Here is an 18504-nt window from a genome sequence, read left to right as displayed (position 1 = left end):
GTTTTGTATTTCAATTAGAACATCTTAACAGTATTTAGCCAACAAAAAAAAAAAAAAAAAAAAATACAAAATATCCAAGCGGTTATAGAAAAGGAATATAAATATTAAGCTAGTGAGTTGATTATTGACAATGTCATTTTATTCTTTTGTAGCTTTCCAATATGAAAACTATATAAACGCAAGTTCCTGTTAGAAAATTCAAGCTTTGTAATTAATTCAACTACTAGTACTGCACTAATTTTTGTTTCTGCTGCATTGTTCTGGAGTTGAGATATCAATTGTATCCTACCGCTAAGTACCCAAAATTTAATGGCTACACTCGTGATCGATTAGGCGTTAAACATTAAACAACCATAAAAAATGGTTTACATCATTATACTTCCCATAGAAAATCAAATTAACATAAAAATAAAACCCAACTTGTTAGAATAATAGTGAAAAAAATTATAAAAAAATAATGTATTTTTAAACTTCCTATTTATTACCGTCAAAAAAAAAAAATCCTATTTATTGATATGACTTGTTACATAATTACATTATCTATCTAAACTTTTTATTTTATTTTATTTTATTTGATATAGAGTTTTAACTTATAGCGTCTGTTTCTGATGATTACGTTTTTTATCATTAAATTAAGTCATTAATCGATTTTTAGTGTAACTGAAAATTGAACTTTAGATTTCTTATTCAATTATTGGAAACTTTACAATTTTTTTTTTTTTAGAATGTTAAAACTTTACAAATTGAACTAATTAGAACCTACAAATAATCGAATATTCATTCCAAAAGCCTATTGTCGATTTCTGGCTAATTACAAAGAAAATTCTGCAGATTAAAAATTAAATTAAAAAACATAAAATCTTTGAGTTGATTGACGGCAAATCCAACTATGCTATGTTAATTATGTATAATAAAACTAAAAAATTGCAAAATTCAATGCTCTTGTTGTTGTTCTGATCGAATTGACCACAGAGAATCACACAGTTTATTAGATTTTAGAAGTTGGAACCAAAAGAAAACAAAGAAACCTCTCACTGTTTTCATATTATCAAAATATCAACCACACAACTAATCAATACATAGCTCTCCTCTATTACGTGGCAGCTACTCGTTACCACGACCAGACAGCCTTCATCTTTTTCTCTTTTGTTCATTTCCTTCAAATCAAACCAGACAGCATCATCGTTCGTTTACAATCAAAGTCCCTTCTTGTGGGCCCCACTATTCCCTTAAGTCAAACTCAATATCCAATACCCAACAATTACAATTTAAACTTACATAACCGGCCGATAATATTAAAAAATTTAAAAATTAAAAAAAAAAAAAAAATAAACCCTCAGCCTCTGCCACAGCCACTGACTCTTTCAAATCTAAATTGTTTTCTACAACAATTATACCATTTATTTGTCATTTTTTTAGTTCTATACTTTTATTCTATACATACATTCTCTCACGCTTTTTTATATGAATGATTTTTTTTCCTATGCCAGCTCTGACACACAAACACAATCTCTCCCAACTTTTTTTTTGCTTTTGCTTTCCCTTTTCCTGTGCTTTCGGCAACACCCAAATCATCAAAATCAGAAAAACTATCGGTTTGTCACTCTCTCCTTCACTGACTCAAAAATAAACAGTTTCTGATGAGTGATGACAGTCCAGAGCAGAACCCATCACGGCCGTTCGATTCTCAAACTCTCACAATTCAATCATGGAATGGCAGTGGCTTCGTTGGTCAAGATTGTTGTTCTCTCCCACTTGTTATTACAAGTCACAGCACAGAACGACACAAACGGAGCTTTGCCACCGGACCCATTGTCTGCGCTCAAGTTCGATAAGCGCATGGCTTTGATTATGATAATCCTCGTAAGTATTTTCTTCTTCCTAGGATTTCTGTCCGTGTACACGCGCCAGTGCGCAGATCGCAGGATTCGCGGTCGGCTCGACTTGGCTATTGCCATGGGAGGAAGTGGAAGACGCTCCAGAAGGGCGCGTGGGCTCGACGCGGAGGTCATCGAGTCGTTCCCGACTTTCGTTTACTCCTCCGTGAAAGGGCTGAAAATCGGTAAGGGCGCGTTGGAGTGTGCAGTGTGCTTGAACGAGTTCGAAGATGATGAAACGCTGCGTTTGTTGCCCAAATGTAGTCACGTGTTCCACACAGACTGTATTGACGCGTGGCTTGCCTCTCACTCTACGTGCCCTGTTTGTCGAGCCTACTTGGTTCCCAAACCCGGCGAAATACCTCGGCCCATTGTGCTCCAAATGCCCGAGCCGGATGCCAATTCGGGTCAACCCGAAATCGAGGAACCTTTATCCCACTCCCAACATAACCAAGATGTATTAGAAGCATCAAATGCAATAACCAATCAGAATCAGCCACATAGATCAAGCTCACCTGGGTTCAAGTTATTGCCAAGGTCATACTCAATGGGTCACTCGTTGGTTCAACCAGCAGAGAATCAAGAGAGGTTTACGCTAAGGTTACCAGAAGAGGTACGGAGTCAGCTTATGAGTTCGACTTCGGTGACGTCGTTGAATCGAACAAATAGTTGTGCTGTGGCGTTTCCTAGAGTGAGGAGTTCGAGGAGGGGTTTTAGGAGTGCAAGTGGGGGCATTGGCCGTACCTATGACCGGTTTGCTCGATCTGACCGTTGGCGGTTCTCATTCACACCCAATTTTATTTCTCGAACTGGTTCGGCTCGATCCCCAAAAGTCGAGGTGGACTATGCTGGTGAAAAGTCCTCTGATCCACTCCGGCCCAATGGTGAAGTTTAGATTCTTTTTTTCTCTTTGGGTTTTTTGAGATTTCCATGTGTACATATATCTCTCTCTCTCTCTCTCTTATTAATTGCTCATTTTATTTTTCATTGTTGAGGAATGAAATTGCAGTTTAAGTGAGTGTTCAAAGAGAGGAAAGAAAAAAAAATTTACATAATGCATTTTGTTAATATTGCAAATATGAAACCAGTGGCTTTACTTTCTGTTTCATATATATATTTTGTTAAAGTTATTAGTGATCTATTGTTGAATTTAGAGGGCTAGCTAAGCTTCATTAGTGTAGAGTCAATTTTTGCCAAACTTGTACACAAAATTGGTTTGGATTACTATCAACCTTATCAAACTGACTAATGACTTATGCCGAATTTGATGCAATGCCATCTGAGATGCGTGTGTGGAATAACATACGCAGTTAGTCATTTATGACTAAATTCACAAAGCTACAAGTTGGTCGCCCATTGAAATGGAAATGTGTGTGGAATTTTTGGCTTTCTTAATTAGTTCCCGTCAGAGGATATATTAAGAATTTGCTTGGATCAATGCCCTTTTGTTTGTTTGAAGATGAATAATACAATAAAGAGAATCCAAGAATGTTAGGAATACATGCTGAGGGGTTTACTCAAATTATGAGGAGAACTTGTCGGGCACTCTAGAGACTGCCTTTTATGTTTTGGTCCATAATCTTGACTTGCGTTTTTTGGTCGTACCAAACAATCATAAAGTAGGAAAAATTGGAAAGGGACAATGCGATAGGCTCCACTAACTACCAGTGAACATGAAATTTCATACCGTCACTCGTTGATTCTAGGATTACACTCATTTTCACAATTATTTTATATAACACAAACTGTAACTAGCTTTATGTCACATTTATATAAACTCATTCTTTTTTCTGACTATTTATAATTTGTCACATTAAAGTTGTGACAAATTGTAGCATAATAGTTAATGTTACAAAATTGTAGCATAAAAGAATGTGGTTTTAAATTTTTTCAATATAGACTGTTTCTCAATTATTACACAAGTTCTTTCACAAGATATTTGGCCCCCACCAAGATATTAGGTACGTAAATTCACCCATCAAAGCAAATGACAATGTTTTGTGGTGAAAAATGGTGTAATCTTCTTTGTGTGTGGTAGAAGTAGAATGATTAAAAGATCAATTTAATCAAATCAATATTTTCACAGTGAAAACTCCAGGAAATACCCCTTTGTCTCTGATTGGGAGTTGGGAGAGCTTGCAAGTAGTGAACGTCTAACTCCCAGGTCCAGCACTATTGGGCTGGGCATTCTCAACAAAAATTATTGTTATTCTTTCTCTATCTCCAAATTTTATTGGGCTAGGCTTAAGACTTTTCTCCATATAAGCATTCGGCCCAGATATGACACATAAACACTACCCAGAAATCTCAAAGAAGAGTGAATAGAACAACAGAAATAAGCTATGCCACAATATAAATATATAAATATATATATATATATATATATAATCTAGAAATTACAAGAAACGCTTTCTTCTAGTTGTTACAAGAATCCGAACGTTGTAAGTTGGAATGAGGCTAGCACGTCGTTATTTTCATTACTTCCCTTTTATATAGTACTTTTTTTTTTTGATGAAATATATAGTACTTTAATTGTTAATAGTAACACTATGTTTCCCAGAGAGTCATGATCATTGGAGATAGATTGTCTTTGTTGAGGTTCCTAAAGATAGTTTGAGGCATAACACAATAAATTTAAATGGGGGTTATTTTACATTTAAATATTAATTGAATAAATTTATTTAATAATAACCTAACTAAGATTTATTTGATGAATAAATACTAACTAAACGAATGTAAATATATATCATAGTTCAAGCATAAAATTTAATGAAAATAAATGATTTTTTTTTTCTTAAAAAAGAGAGGTTTACTTTATATTGGATATAAGGTGATACATGGTTAAGTAAAATTGTAGTTTAATTTCAATTTTATATTTTAATGTTAAGAGAGGTAGGAATTGTTTGTGTTAAGGACATATTTTATGTAATTGGCTAATCCTTTGACAAAATGCACTTTATTTGTAATTGGGTAGATCTAAGATGAGTTTAGTACTTCAAGCAACAAGAGTTCAAGTCAAGTATTAAAGTCATGAAGATTGGACCAAGAAACAAGTGAAGAAAAGTTGTTCATTAAAGCTCGACAGAAACAGTATCTATTGAGATTTAAGAATAAAGCTGGACAGAAGCTGAATCTGTTGAGATCTACGAAATCAGAATTTTTAGATCTAATTTTCGGCTCATGCTGATGTGTATGTGTAGGGTTTCTTTTCTCACAACCCTAGACATATATAAGGCTTATTTTAAAGGCAGTTATACATGGAGAACACATGCAAAAAGTGACCTAGTATATTATTCTCTCTGTAAGAAGTTACTGCGTCTTTTACGCCTTAGGATTTTGTAACCAAGTACTTCTTGATACCAATTGTTGATGAAGTGAAGAACTTTGCAGCCAACAACATCTTTAAGTTGCTAAAGTTAGTCACGTACTGTGATCCGTGCAAAATGGTAGCGTTCATATATTGAAGAGTTCAAAGTTTCTGAAGCGATATAATGTTTCTGTTGTAAGTTTATCTACAGGGATTGTAGAGTCTAGGGACAAAAGTTTTGTATTAGATCTGAAACTTCTCTTTACTATAATGAATTGCTTTACGAGAAGGTATCCCCTAAGGTTTTTTTTTTTTTTTTTTTTTTTTTTTTCCTGTGAAACTAGTTTGTTTCATTAGTTTTCTTGAGTCATCATATCTTATCTTATTTACTATTCTGTTGTGTATGATATTGACATGATATTGATGTTTGTTTGTTTTAACAAGGTTTATTCATAATAAATCTAATTAACAACTTGAGTTTAAAACTTGTTAATTCTATCAATCAGGGTCTAAATTTCCCTCAGAGTGGGTACACTCTGATTGGATTAATTTCTTGAGTGTGAGCATTGACCCCCGTTGTCATGGATTGTGGACAATCTCTTTTGATTCGTCCTTTATTTGATGACACTAATTATGCGTATTGGAAAGTTTGTATAAAAGTTTTTTTGCAGCCTCTAAGTGAAAAAGTATGGCAAGCTGTTGAAGTTAACTGGATTAAGCCAAAGTAAGTGCCGGTGGATTGGGATGAAGCAACAATCAAAGTGGCAAATTTCAACAGTAAGGCCTTGAATGTTTATTTTTATGAAATGACCAATGAGGAATTCAAGAAAATATCATCCACGAAAGTTGCCAAGGAAGCATGGATCATTCTTGAGACCACCTATGAAGGTTCCAAGGTAGTAAAGACTGAAGTTTCAAAGAGTCACTAGTAGTTTTGAAGAAATAAGGATGGAGAAGGATGAAAGTTTTGATGAGTTCTATGCTAAACTCAAGGATATTGTGAACTCTGCCTTCAACATTGGAGAATCTATAGCAGAATCCAAAATTGTTAAGAAAATCCTTAGGTTCTTACCTGAAAGATTCTATGCCAAAATCACTGCCATTGAAGAAGTGAAGGACATTGATCAAATTCCTTTGACTGAGCTTGTAGGGAACCTTCAAACCTATGAGATGAGATTAAGTTTAATGGGAAAATGTGGAAATAGTAGAAAATTGGCTCTTAAGGGTATAGAGGAAGAGATTAATGATTCTGAAGATGAAGCTGAAAGTGAAGATGAAGTAGCGGAAGAGATTGATAATTTTGAAGATGAAGATAAAAGCGAAGATGTGGATGAGGATCTAACCTTCTGAAACGGTATCCGTGCAAAAGGGTGGCATCTATATATTGAAAAGTTTAGAGATTCTGAAACGGTAGAAGGTTTTTGCTGTAAGTTCATCTATGGGGATTGTAAAGTTTAGGGACAAAAGTTTTGTACTAGATCTGAAATTTCTCTTTACTATAGTGAATTGCTTTTCGGGAAAGTTTCTCCCCAAATTTTTTTCTGTGAAACTAGTTTGTTTCGTTGATTTTCCTGGGTCATCATATCTTGTCCTATTTACTATTCTGCTATGCATGATATTGACATGATATTAATGTTTGTTTTTTTAACAATGTTTATTTATAATAAATCTAATTAACAACTTGGGTTTAAAATTTGTTAATTCTATCAACCAGGGCCTAAATTTTCTATCAGTTTGGTTTGTGGCTATGTGAGAGATTAAGTGGCTAATGTTAACAAAAGATGGATGAGAGAGAGAGAGAGAGAGGGGAATAAAAAAAGAATAAAACTAAGTGGCATATGTGCTACAATTTTTTTTTTTAATAAAACTAAGTGGCATATGTGCTACAATTATTACTACAAGTAGTAGATTACTACAAGTAGTAGATTACTACATTGCTAAACTTATTAAAATTTACCACACCTAATATAGCAAGTTTTTTGTTATTTGGTGTGCCAAAATAGTATTTTAAGTGTTTTGGCATACCTAATGTTAATGCTCTTATAATTGAGTTGGCTTATTTTTTATTACTACATTGCTAAACTTATTAAAATTTACCACACCTGTGGGGCCCGATGATTTGAGGCCCTGGCCCGTTTATTCGTTGGGGCCCAAGACCCGAGCCGAGGAAGGTTATAGCCTAGACTCGGTAATACGAGTCCAAAAATAGTCTTGGGGCACAACCGAGGACGATTTAGTCCTCGGCATGTCCGAGGTCTCACTGAAAGGAAAGGCAAAAACGGTATAGGAGCAGCTTGGAAAAAATTTAAAAATATCTAGGTCAATAGAAAAGGATACGCTGGAAAGTGTAAACGACCAGGGAAAGCTGCCCTTACTGCCATTCAATACTCTGCACCTGACAGAGCCATACTCTCCAGCTTTTACAACCACCCTCAACCACTCTGGGTATGGGCTGATGGGACAAGTATCAGCCTTGGAATGTCAATCCTACACGTGAACGAAGGATAAGGAACGCAGGCGAGTATAAAAGGAAAAGTAAGCAATCCAAAAAGGGGCTGGGAAAAATGGCCAAAAACCAGAGCCTCCCAACCCGCCTCCAGGAAAAAGACTCCTAGGGTGAAGACGATTTAACCATGTATGAGCACTACTAGAAACCCACCGTCTGGTGACTGAGGCCCAGCCTTTCAAATCCACGCTCTACAAATGATATTGTTTGGGCCTTTTTACGTGCGAACCCAACACCGTTGCGGGTCGTTACGAATCGTGTCCATACAACACCTAATATAGCAAGTTTTTTGTTATTTGGTGTGCCAAAATAGTATTTTAAGTGTTTTGGCATACCTAATGTTAATGCTCTTATAATTGAGTTGGCTTATTTTTTATTTTATTTATGGTAAAACATAATTGACCCTACAACTCAACCCATAGACTGGGTACCTTTATACAATTATTGTATATCCCCTATTCATTGCCTCAACTCGCGATTGAATTGTCCTTTTAGGGGGAGGACAGGGTATCAATTGGCCAACAAGTTATTAGCACCTATATAAAAGTTAGATAAAAGAGTGATTATAATGAAATTACAAATAATATTAAATTTATCTTATAATTGATGTGTTAAACACAAGGCACAAAGAAAGAAATTATTTAATTAGAATTTTTTTTTTCAATTATTGTTGATGTGAGTTTTATTGTCATGTCATCATGTCAATCTATAAGGTTATATATTAAAATTAATAATAACTTTCTTAATTAGAATATCCATAATATAGTGCATCAAGACAGAAATTTCATACATCGTAGAAATGGTCAAAAAAAAAAAAAAAGGGGATACCTTTGAAACTTCTCCTTTCTCTATCTGGTCTTAATTGGACATTTAGCATAAAGTCAAAAAGTTATGCTCTTATATTTCCATCAGCACAATTTGACAAATATGGCTTACAGAAGAAACGGTAAGAAATGGCAGGCACGAGGCTGACTATGGTCCATACATGCACCAATGCACCGACTATACAATTTATTATTTAAGTATATACTTTATATTACATATAAAGTATAGTTACATTGTATTGTTACATTGTATTCTAAGTTTCTAAACTATTAACAAAGATATAGTAGTAATTAATTATTAATTAATTAATACACACATTAATAAAATTAAAAATCTCTAAAGCTTTCTCAAATTCATCTTAATATCTCCTTCCTCTCTAGGCTCTCCTTATCCTCTTTCTTTGACTCACCATGGGTAGGCTAAAGAAGCTAAGAAATTTCATAGATATTCTCAAAGACAAAGCCTCCTTGATCCAAGCAACACTATCAATAACCAAGTGCCATGCCTCTGTAAACGTCGCGGTCCTCCACGCCACCACGCATAACCCGTCTCCTCCATCTGAGAAGCGTCTTGCCGCCGTTCTCAACTTTGGCAACAGGTCCCGCCTCACCGCGTGTGCATGCATAGAAGTACTTATGGATCGCTTGCATGACTCGCAAAGTGCTTCCGTTGCCCTAAAATGCCTTCTCACGATTCATAACGTTATCAACAGGGGCTCCTTCATTCTGAAAGACCAGCTTTCTTTTTATCCATGTTGTGGTGGCAAAAACTTCCTTAACCTATCGAATTTTAGAGACAATTCCGATGTGGAAACGTGGGAATTGTCGAATTGGGTTAGATGGTACGCTGGTTTATTGGAACAAAGTTTGATGGTTTCTAGGGTTTTGGGTTATTACTTTTGTTCATGTGATTCAAACATAGTAGATAACAAAGATAAAGAACAAAAAGTTTTGAGCTTGTTGAACTCGGAATTATTAAATGAAATAAATGTTCTTGTTGATTTCACAGAGAGAATTTGTGACGCTCCGGATTCGTTACAAGTTAACAGTTTGGTCTTCGAGGTGATGAGAATCGTTAGTGAAGATTTCATGTTGGTTCAATCTGAAATATTTGTACGAGTTATGGAACTCGGGAATAGAATGGAAAGTATGATTTACGGTACAGAGTCGACTCAGTTTTTTAACGTGTTGAAGAGGCTTGAGGATTGCAAAGAGAGGCTGAATCGAGCAGATAATGATGGGTTTTGGGATTTGATAAGACAGACGAAGAAGAAGGTGTTGATGGTGAAGGAAAAGAGAGAGGAAATGAGGCCGGCGGTGGTGACGATGGGACACAGAGACGAGTCAGCTGTTAGCGAGTCAACTCGGTTCGGAAAGCAAATCGCTGACTCAGGCTAGTTGTTAATTAAATTGATTGAATTTAATTGAGCAATGCTATTGCCATACATTTTACACCATTTTTTTTTTCTATAACTCACCACATGATAAGAGTAGTGGATAAAAAATTGTAAATTCACATCTCTACTACTCACAATTCATCACGTGAAAAGTTGTGACAAAAATAATGTAAAATGTTATGATAATTCCTTTGCTCAATTTAATTGAATAGCTTAAAATATTGTACTTAAAAGTTATTTTTGTAGAGTGCATTATTGGTTGCTGCCGAAGAAATTGTCAAGAGACAAGACAATGTCCATGGCGTCTTCTTATGTTATCTAGTAGGTGGTACAGTGACATGTCTTGTTCTAAATAGATATGTCATTGTCATATATACAAAGAGATACTTGTAATTGAGCTAAATTCTGCTGCATGGATTCCATGTTTTTTGTGATTTTTATTTGGAGTGTTTTTTTACGCACATTTGCACACATAATACGTATAATCTTCAAAAATTAAGAAAACTGTAAATTCAAGTCATGGTTTTTAATGTTTATAACATACTTTTAACTTTAATTGTTTCTACTCGGAGGAGTACCACAAAGATTAAAAAGAAATGCCACCTAGATTAAAAAAAAAAAATTTAATTTTAAGGATGTGATAGATATGAGTGATTTTGGATGGAAATAATTGGAAAGAACAAGCTTTGACTCCAGACCAGTTTGGAGCCCAAACCCTCCAACCAACTCGAAGAAGGTGACATTTACACCTTGATAAGTGGTTAAGAATCCATAGCGGATTACAATAATTTCAAGTTTAGGGCTTTTTTTTTATGGTCATTGTTTAAAAATTAATAAATCATATTTCCCATAAAGTATGTGTTTTAATTTTAAACACCTATCAATGATCAATGATGTGACCTCACAAAACTCTAATTTATTTATTTTTATAAATAGAAAGGTCTGCATCATGAAATGGTGATAAAATAGGACTCATCTATATTTATATAATATCTTAAAATTGAAGTGTAGTATTGTTACATTCTTGTTGAGTTATATCAATGTAATATTACAGTCCATTTCAATCCATTAGGTTCATTTCAATTGTAAAATCTATTAGTAAATAATTAAATGAGTTAATTTAATTATTTTGTTCAAATCTATTAGTATGTGAAGTCATCTAAACTTTTTTAAAATTAATTTTAATCAAACAATTTTATCTTTTAAATAATGCATCTTATGAATGTTTTCAGTTAAATTTTTATTAGTAAAAAGAACATTTAAAAATATAATTAAACTGATAAAGGTCCATTTTAGTCCATTAAGGTCCAGTTTGGTCTAATTTGGTCCATTCACTCCATTTCAGTCCAATTCATTCCAATTCGGTCCATTTTAATTGTAAAATTTATTAGTAAATAATTAAATGAGTTAATTATATTATTTTGTCAAAATTTATTATTAGTGCATGAAGTCATTTAAGCATTTTAAATTAATATTAATCAAATAATAAGATTATTTTAAATAATGCATCATTTCATTTTATCAACTTATGAATGTTTTCACTTAATTCTTTAATAATAAAAAGAACATTGAAATAATAAACTAACTGTCAATGGTCTAATTCAGTCTGGTTTGGTCTATACGGTCTATTTCAGTTTACTTTGGTCCATTTCATTGTAAAATCTATTAGTAAATAACAAAATGAGTTAATTTAATTATTTTTTCCACATATTATTTTTTCATTGTATATCATTTAAACATTTTTTTAAATTAATATTAATCAAACAATAAGATCTACAATAAGATCTGTAAGGACCAGATTCGAGTCCCTAGCCCAAAAGATAGATGGATTCAGGCTCAAAAAACCCAAAATAATGAATTTGTAGAGAGTGGGTTGGAAAACTGGGCTAAAATGAGTTAGACAACAAATAAAGTGGGTTCCAATGACAAGAACAGGAAGATAGATTGATTCAAACTAAAGAAAATAGTTATCGACATAGTCCGAGGAGATCAGTTCTTATATATATTTCTCTTAAGTTTGATCACAAATTTGGTTCCTGATTGTTACAGTGTTCTCTCTTGATTTCTCGATCTCCATCTCTCATTGCCTCTTTCTCCTTTTATACTCTCCTCCCCTTTCATTTTTACCCTTCACGTGCAGGCTAGATAGTTGGTGTTGATACTTGTCCCATCAGCACATTCCTAAAGTCTTTATGTAGTAGCTATAAGGCTGAAAACCACTGTTTAGGTATCACCTCCACATTAATGTGTCCAAAGAGTTAGCTGCAGAGTATTTAATACAGTGATAGCAGTTTTCTCCTTAGATATTTTAGGACTCCTTCCTATCTTATGTTTCTATAATGCTTATCCATATTAACAGAATTTCCTGGAATGTTCTCTAGGACGCCGATGAGGCATTTATCCTCGACCCACCTTCCTGGGTCCTTATGACCAAAATTTACTTTCTCATTTACTAACATGGATTCCCTTGACAATGCTCACTCCTCTTCGGACAACCTTTTGTCCTCGAATTGGGCCCCAGGCCCAATATATACATAGATAATGAGCTTCTGGGCCCAACACCCTTACAAGATCTTTTAAATAATGCATTTTATTTAGTATGTTTTCGTTTAAATTTTTAATAGTAAAAAGATCAATTTAAATAGTGGACTAAACTATAATAATTTTAACATGATGAACTATTTTGAAAATTATATCCAAAATTAAAGGATTAAATTTAAATTGTTTGATTTTTATTTATTTATTTTTTAAGAATCTTAACAATTTTAATTTCTCCTCAAGCTACAAAACTAGTCAACAAAATTCTTCCTTATATAAATATCTTGCGGGCGACTTAGGATTATGTCAAAGATAAAATGATGATGCATTTTAATATTAAAATGGATTAATATAATTTTTATCCTTATAATATTCATGGGTTCTTGTTGACTTGTGTAGAATATGTAGGACGATATTATCAGGCCTAAGCATTTGATGATATTTAAATATTGAATTAAGCAATTTAAGCAGTTCTCGTGGCTCTTCCAAATTAATTAATTAAAGCTTTCTTCCGTGTCCAGCACAAATTCCCTTTTTTGAGGCTCAACCATACAGATTAATTAATTACAAAATGGTTTATTATGTAAGAATCTACGCCATCTAAATCAAAAGGGTTTTTCACTTCCTAAAAATTATGGTAATTAATGTGTTTGATCTATGACAACCACATGACATGCATGAAAATTATAGAAATTTTATATGAAAAATGAAAAATAAATAAATTCTCCACAGTTCTCCAAATTAAATAAGCTTATTTGGATAGCTTATTTTTTGCCAACTTATTTTACTATTCAACTTATTTTTGTTACTGAATTCTCACAAAAAAAATTGTCACTATTCATGAGCCTATACTTTTTGGTATTATTTATAGATTTTACTATACTATTTCTCCTAATTTTTATCTTTATTTACAGTACTTTCAGCAAAAAGTTTTCAATTTCAACAAAATAAGTGGATTCCAAACATAACATAATTATTAAGGTTTGAAGACAAACAACCTAACTTAAAAAAAAAAAAAAAAAAAAAAAAAAAAAAAAAAAAAAAGAAAAGAAAAGAAAAGAAAAGAAAGGTTTAAATACGAACACACTACAATATAGGTGAGTCTTCTCAGCAGCAAAATTCATCAGTAATATAGTTGTTAATGTAGAATCTCTGATTGATCGTCTGGTTTAGGATTTGACCACTTATTTACACGTATGCTAGCTTTCGCAGCCTGCAAATCCAAGAAATTATTGGGTTATGAATTTTATATCAGCTTATATGCAGAAGCGATGAATGATGATGCCATATATATTGTGAAAATATATGGAAATGTACCTCATTTTCCCAATCACTTCGAATTGTTATGATGGCCAATATAACAGTCTGAATGACAGTCCCACCGATGATCATCCCAGCCCAAATTCCCTGCAGGTACACCAATTCTGATAAGCATTTTAGAAAAGTTGGAAACGATGACATACGTGTGGTGACAAATCTGAAGACCTATAATAGAACTATCTTATTAAGCTCTTTGTTGGGAATCATCTTCTTGTTAATGGAGAAGCCAATAAAGGCCCCCATTTGTTGACCCATTGGTCTGACTCGTACTTCAGGGCCCATTCTCATCTCTTCCATTCCTAGTGTAAGGTTAGCATAGTGTGAACTGTGAATATAGGCTGGCTCATTTATAATCTACTTCGGGGCCCATTTCTACCTCTTCGATTCCTAATTGAAGGTCCATGGTTTCCATTCGCTTACTCACTGAAATTTGTTATTCAGCACCCAAAAAAAAAAAAAAAAAAAAAAAAAATCACTATTGTCTTCCTTTATGTGCCCTCCTCTCCTCTAATTCACTAAAGAGATAGACAATTTTCTTTTTAGGCTGAATTAGACCAGCGTTTACTCTGAACCTTTGATAATTAAAGACAACCACAATGCCACGTTAACAAGCACCCTTTGAAAACGCAAATTGAGTAATTCTATATGTACAATATTTTTCATAATTTAGGTGACAATTCACTTGAAACTATCACTGACATCACTTTATTGTTTACTATTAATAGCTTTTTTTTAAAAAGATAATTATAATATGCTACTAACCTACCGCTCAAATCCTTTTCCTCTAGTCCCCCAAGCATTTTGTGCATGGGATGGTATCAATTCAGCTACAAATTCAATCATTAATTGAATTTTTTTAATTTAAAAATTTGAAGAAAAATTTATAAAATTGAAAAATTAACCACAACATATAACAAAAATTGATGAAAAAGTCTTAATTGAATAAACTTAAAAGTTAGAGGACTGAAATGAAGAAAAGCAAAATTAGAGGACTGAAATGAAATCTGAAAAAACTTAGAGGACCAGTTTTGCATTTTACCCAAAAATTTATTAAGGCAAAGTTACCTATCACAAATCATAATGGCCACTGGGCATGTTGTCCATAAATCATTTTCTATTGCAATGTGATCATGACATTATATAAATGCCTCGAAGAAAAAAAAAAAAAAAAAAAAAACAGAGATAAGATATGAATGAAGATGCCATTATAAATTATTCCAATCATAATGATGCTTGCTAACTATCCGACGCATAAAGCTAGAACCTAGAAATTAAAGAAGGCAGATATATAGCTGGTAAACGTACCATAAGGCCTAGATTAAAAACCCATCCCATTAGAATTCCAAGTGGAAGTCCAATGATATAGTAACACCCAAGATTTACATACGCAACTAAAGCTTGCCATCCCGATCCAATAGCTACTCCTGTCAAAATCAAGAAAACGGATTTATAATTCTTGTATTAATTAAGGTATTGCAGGTTTAGTAGCAATGTTAATTTGGTCTCTTCGTAATAAAAGATAAAAAAATAAAAAATATACGGCAGGTTTGAATTTCCCTCCCCTAATTATAAAATAAAAATAGAAAATATTTATTGTCAATGATGAAAATTTTGTGATTCAATGACATTGTCGGATAAGTGCTTATTTTAGAAAGCTAATTTATATTGGTTTATTAAGTTTAAAAGTTAAATTAAAAAGAAAAATACAGTTGTTTTTAAAAAGAATAAGACTTTAAAAATTGCACATAAGCCTTGTCAAAAAAGTAAAATAAAAATTGCACATAATAAGCCAATTAAACTGAATAAACATAAAATAAGGTGTGTGACATACATTCTCTGAAAGTAGGAACTCACCTGATAAAACTGGTTGAACGCTGTTAAGAAGAATTGCGGCACCTAAGAGGTACAACAATTTATCAACTTCTTGAACCACTTCAGTGCTGGATGTAAATATGTCTATGAACTCATCGTGGAAAATCAAGATTAAAAGGCAGAAAAGGAGTCCAAGCATTGTGGAATACACCACAGACACTATACTTGCAAATTTCGCTGCTTTAGCATTCCCTGCTCCCAGTTCATTGGCTACCCTTACTCTGTGAATTTCATGGCAAAACTTTTGAAATGAAGTTACACCATTAACAACCTTTCAATAATTTTCACAGCCTCTTATTGAACAATGGAATAATTACTTATTAAATAATTAACCAACGGAGAATATTCTTATTGATCTTACTATATATAACTTTAAATACATATAAAATTAATATACAACTCACTTACTCGCAATGTGGGGAAAAAACTCTTCTTTGTGTTTTTAATAGAAATATCTAAGTTCGAATTCCTCTCTTTTAACTATTGAATTATAAAAATAAAAATAAAAACTTTCTCCGTCTTGGGGTAAGTACTATGGTAACATTTAGTGATCTTGAAATGTGGCTATTTGGGTATTTATTTCAATTTGGCTCATCAGAGTTCTAATTAAGTTGGTGACCACGTGATGCCGAGGGTGCTTTATGAGTCTACAGTTTGAGAGATCGAGTCATTTAGATCCTTTGGGTCTCTCACCCACAAGACTCACAACAATGTGGTAGAGAGGATTTTAAACCTAAATTTTCTTATTAAGGAGGGCATTATGATATCCTCATGTGGTGGTTTGTATGTAGGTTCATTCCAAATTATGTCTAAGATTAACTATGAAACTAAAAAAGTATGAAAGGGATGAGAAATGATACCCAACACCCGCAAGAAAAGCCAAGTGGATCATCATCTCCCACCCAATGACATTCATGCTGAAAGGAGAAGAGATATTAGGAAATTATTAATCATATATAGTGTCATACTCAAAGTGCAATTATTTCATAGCCTACTTAAAAATATGGGACTAAATTTTGGTTATTGTTGATGTTGTTTTTATGATAAAATATATTCCAAACTTTAACAAATCAAGGCGAGTCTCAAACCAGATTGACAAGGCATCCACGGCTATAGTGGCATCCTTTAAGTACCCAGTCATCAACATAAGTACTTTGTAGTACCAAAACTCCAAACTGCATATATCACCAACAAAAGAGTAATTAGGAACCATAAACTATGTTTATCACTGGTACTACTTTCATTAAGTACCAGTTGCAATATATCATGATAACCACTATTTAAAAAATTAAGAAAAATGTTGCCGTTTTTGTCTAAGTATTGAACTAGAAGTACATCACTGTATATTACATACCAGAGCATGACTCCTGAAGCAGCAGAGAGTTTGAGAAACTCCCAGAGCCCTGAAAAGGCTTGCACAGACAAACCAGTCCAAGTTAGAGGACATCCACCACACACAATATACACCAACAAGCCAACACCCAAAGCCCACCACGAGATATCCAAAGCAACAATGGCACCAACGAGTCCAAAATCCCACACAAAAACGAACAACCAACTAAGCAAAACAGTCAGCAATAGAGCCACCAAAGAAATCCATGCAATCACTAAGGTCTTGAGCTGGGACTGTAAGAACCTTTGCATTGGGAAGTAAAATGCAAAGCTGAAGTGCAAAGGTATGAGCCACTGAGCCACCAACCCTGTCTGCTCCGCCACTTCGTTGGACAGTCCTATGAGTTTCAAAATGGGACCAGCAAAAACGTAAAAGGGCAAGAGCAAAACACAACATAGGAACAGCACAATCCATGACCTTTGAAGATATATGCCCAACATAGGGTACCTCTTTGCCCCGAAAGCCTGACCACATAGTGTCTCCAATGCGCTTGCCATCCCTAACTAATAAAATGTAGCATAATTGTTAAAGAGTAGTGTTTATCCAAAAGCGAAACTGCTAAATTTCTCAACTTCTACAACAATGTCAAAAAAACACAGAAGAGAGACTAAATCACAGTATATCCCCAAAACGCAGAGAGACAGAGAGAGAGAGAGAGAGATGAATTACCACGAGGCCAAAACAGAAGCCGACGATGACATTCATGGCTATGGAGGTGGAAGCGAGTTCAACTTCACCGATATGACCAGCAAAAGCTTGAGTGATGACGTTCATGGAGTAGGAAGCCAGTCTGTTGAAGATGGCTGGTCCAACAATGTGCCATAGCTTCTTTGATTCAATCCACACCCTTAATGCGAGGTCTTTAAAATTATGCTCTTCTTCATCTTGGATAGACGATCCTGGCAAGAGAGATTGGTTAAGATCTTCTTGATTGTCCCCGTTAGTAATGCTCCCCATGGAAGAACTATTAGCTAGTCTTTTTGCCTAACTGGTTGGCCCAGGAGTACAGACTAAGGAGAGATATTTTCCAAAATTGTGACTATGTGAGACATTCAGACAATATTATAGAGTAGCTAGTTTAAGTTTTCCAAAAAAAAAAAAAAAAAACGAGACATGACACTTTAGCCCAAAGAAATTGAAAACATGGGATGATATTTTAGAGTAATGCTATATGTACAATAATTGTCACAATATTTTTTGTAATAGCGATTTAGCAAATTTTTATCACTATTTTTTATCTAAATTTTAGATCTATCACTGATATTACTTTTTTTCCTATCATTAACAACTTGTCATTTTAGTAGTTGTAAATTTTTTTTGTCTTTGGAGTTATTCTGTAATTTATTCCCTTCCCATATCTGGCCTAAGGTTTAGTGGGATCTAGACAATGTAAAGTATTTCTCCTCAATAGTGTGAGAGTTTTTAATATGATATAAATTAACAAATGCCTTAAATGCATTGAGTTATAAA

At 33.7% G+C, this 18504-nt stretch overlaps 3 protein-coding genes across 3 annotated transcripts; 2 read left to right on the top strand and 1 right to left on the bottom strand.

Moving 5' to 3' along the window:
* The first annotated feature begins 1338 nt into the window (after window positions 1-1338).
* On the top strand, window positions 1339-3003 carry LOC126709066 (RING-H2 finger protein ATL11-like). Its single transcript, XM_050409148.1, has one exon. It carries the CDS (start codon window positions 1648-1650, stop codon window positions 2770-2772), a length of 1125 nt encoding a protein of 374 aa, XP_050265105.1. The 5' UTR covers window positions 1339-1647; the 3' UTR covers window positions 2773-3003.
* A 5865-nt stretch (window positions 3004-8868) lies between these two features.
* LOC126709056 (putative clathrin assembly protein At4g40080) lies at window positions 8869-10144 on the top strand. Its single transcript, XM_050409138.1, has one exon. The coding sequence runs from the start codon at window positions 8926-8928 to the stop codon at window positions 9910-9912; it is 987 nt and encodes a 328-aa protein (XP_050265095.1). The 5' UTR covers window positions 8869-8925; the 3' UTR covers window positions 9913-10144.
* Window positions 10145-13519: 3375 nt separating this feature from the next.
* On the bottom strand, window positions 13520-18072 carry LOC126709047 (protein DETOXIFICATION 27-like). Its single transcript, XM_050409127.1, has 8 exons — window positions 17704-18072; window positions 16996-17537; window positions 16730-16816; window positions 16502-16558; window positions 15624-15862; window positions 15075-15193; window positions 13767-13856; window positions 13520-13662 (listed from the first exon to the last, which is right to left on the bottom strand). Exons 1-8 carry the CDS (start codon window positions 17989-17991, stop codon window positions 13588-13590), a joined length of 1497 nt encoding a protein of 498 aa, XP_050265084.1. The 5' UTR covers window positions 17992-18072; the 3' UTR covers window positions 13520-13587.
* Between the last annotated feature and the right edge of the window lie 432 nt (window positions 18073-18504).

This window comes from Quercus robur, chromosome 2 (assembly GCF_932294415.1).
Source record: "Quercus robur chromosome 2, dhQueRobu3.1, whole genome shotgun sequence".
Lineage (NCBI taxonomy): Eukaryota > Viridiplantae > Streptophyta > Magnoliopsida > Fagales > Fagaceae > Quercus > Quercus robur.
The sequence above is the reverse complement of the archived record's forward strand: the minus strand, read 5'-3'. Positions and strand labels throughout refer to the sequence as shown.

Excerpts from the sequence above, each read along its gene's own strand:
- LOC126709047 (XM_050409127.1), bottom strand. The coding sequence starts at position 17,991 with ATGGGGAGCATTACTAACGGGGACAATCAAGAAGATCTTAACCAATCT. Across the intron at positions 13,857-15,074 it reads TTTTTAATCTAGGCCTTATG|GGAATTTGGGCTGGGATGAT; the intron begins GTACGTTTACCA and ends GTGTACCTGCAG. Across the intron at positions 13,663-13,766 it reads GAAGTGATTGGGAAAATGAG|GCTGCGAAAGCTAGCATACG; the intron begins GTACATTTCCAT and ends TTGGATTTGCAG.
- LOC126709066 (XM_050409148.1), top strand. The coding sequence starts at position 1,648 with ATGACAGTCCAGAGCAGAACCCATCACGGCCGTTCGATTCTCAAACTC.
- LOC126709056 (XM_050409138.1), top strand. The coding sequence starts at position 8,926 with ATGGGTAGGCTAAAGAAGCTAAGAAATTTCATAGATATTCTCAAAGAC.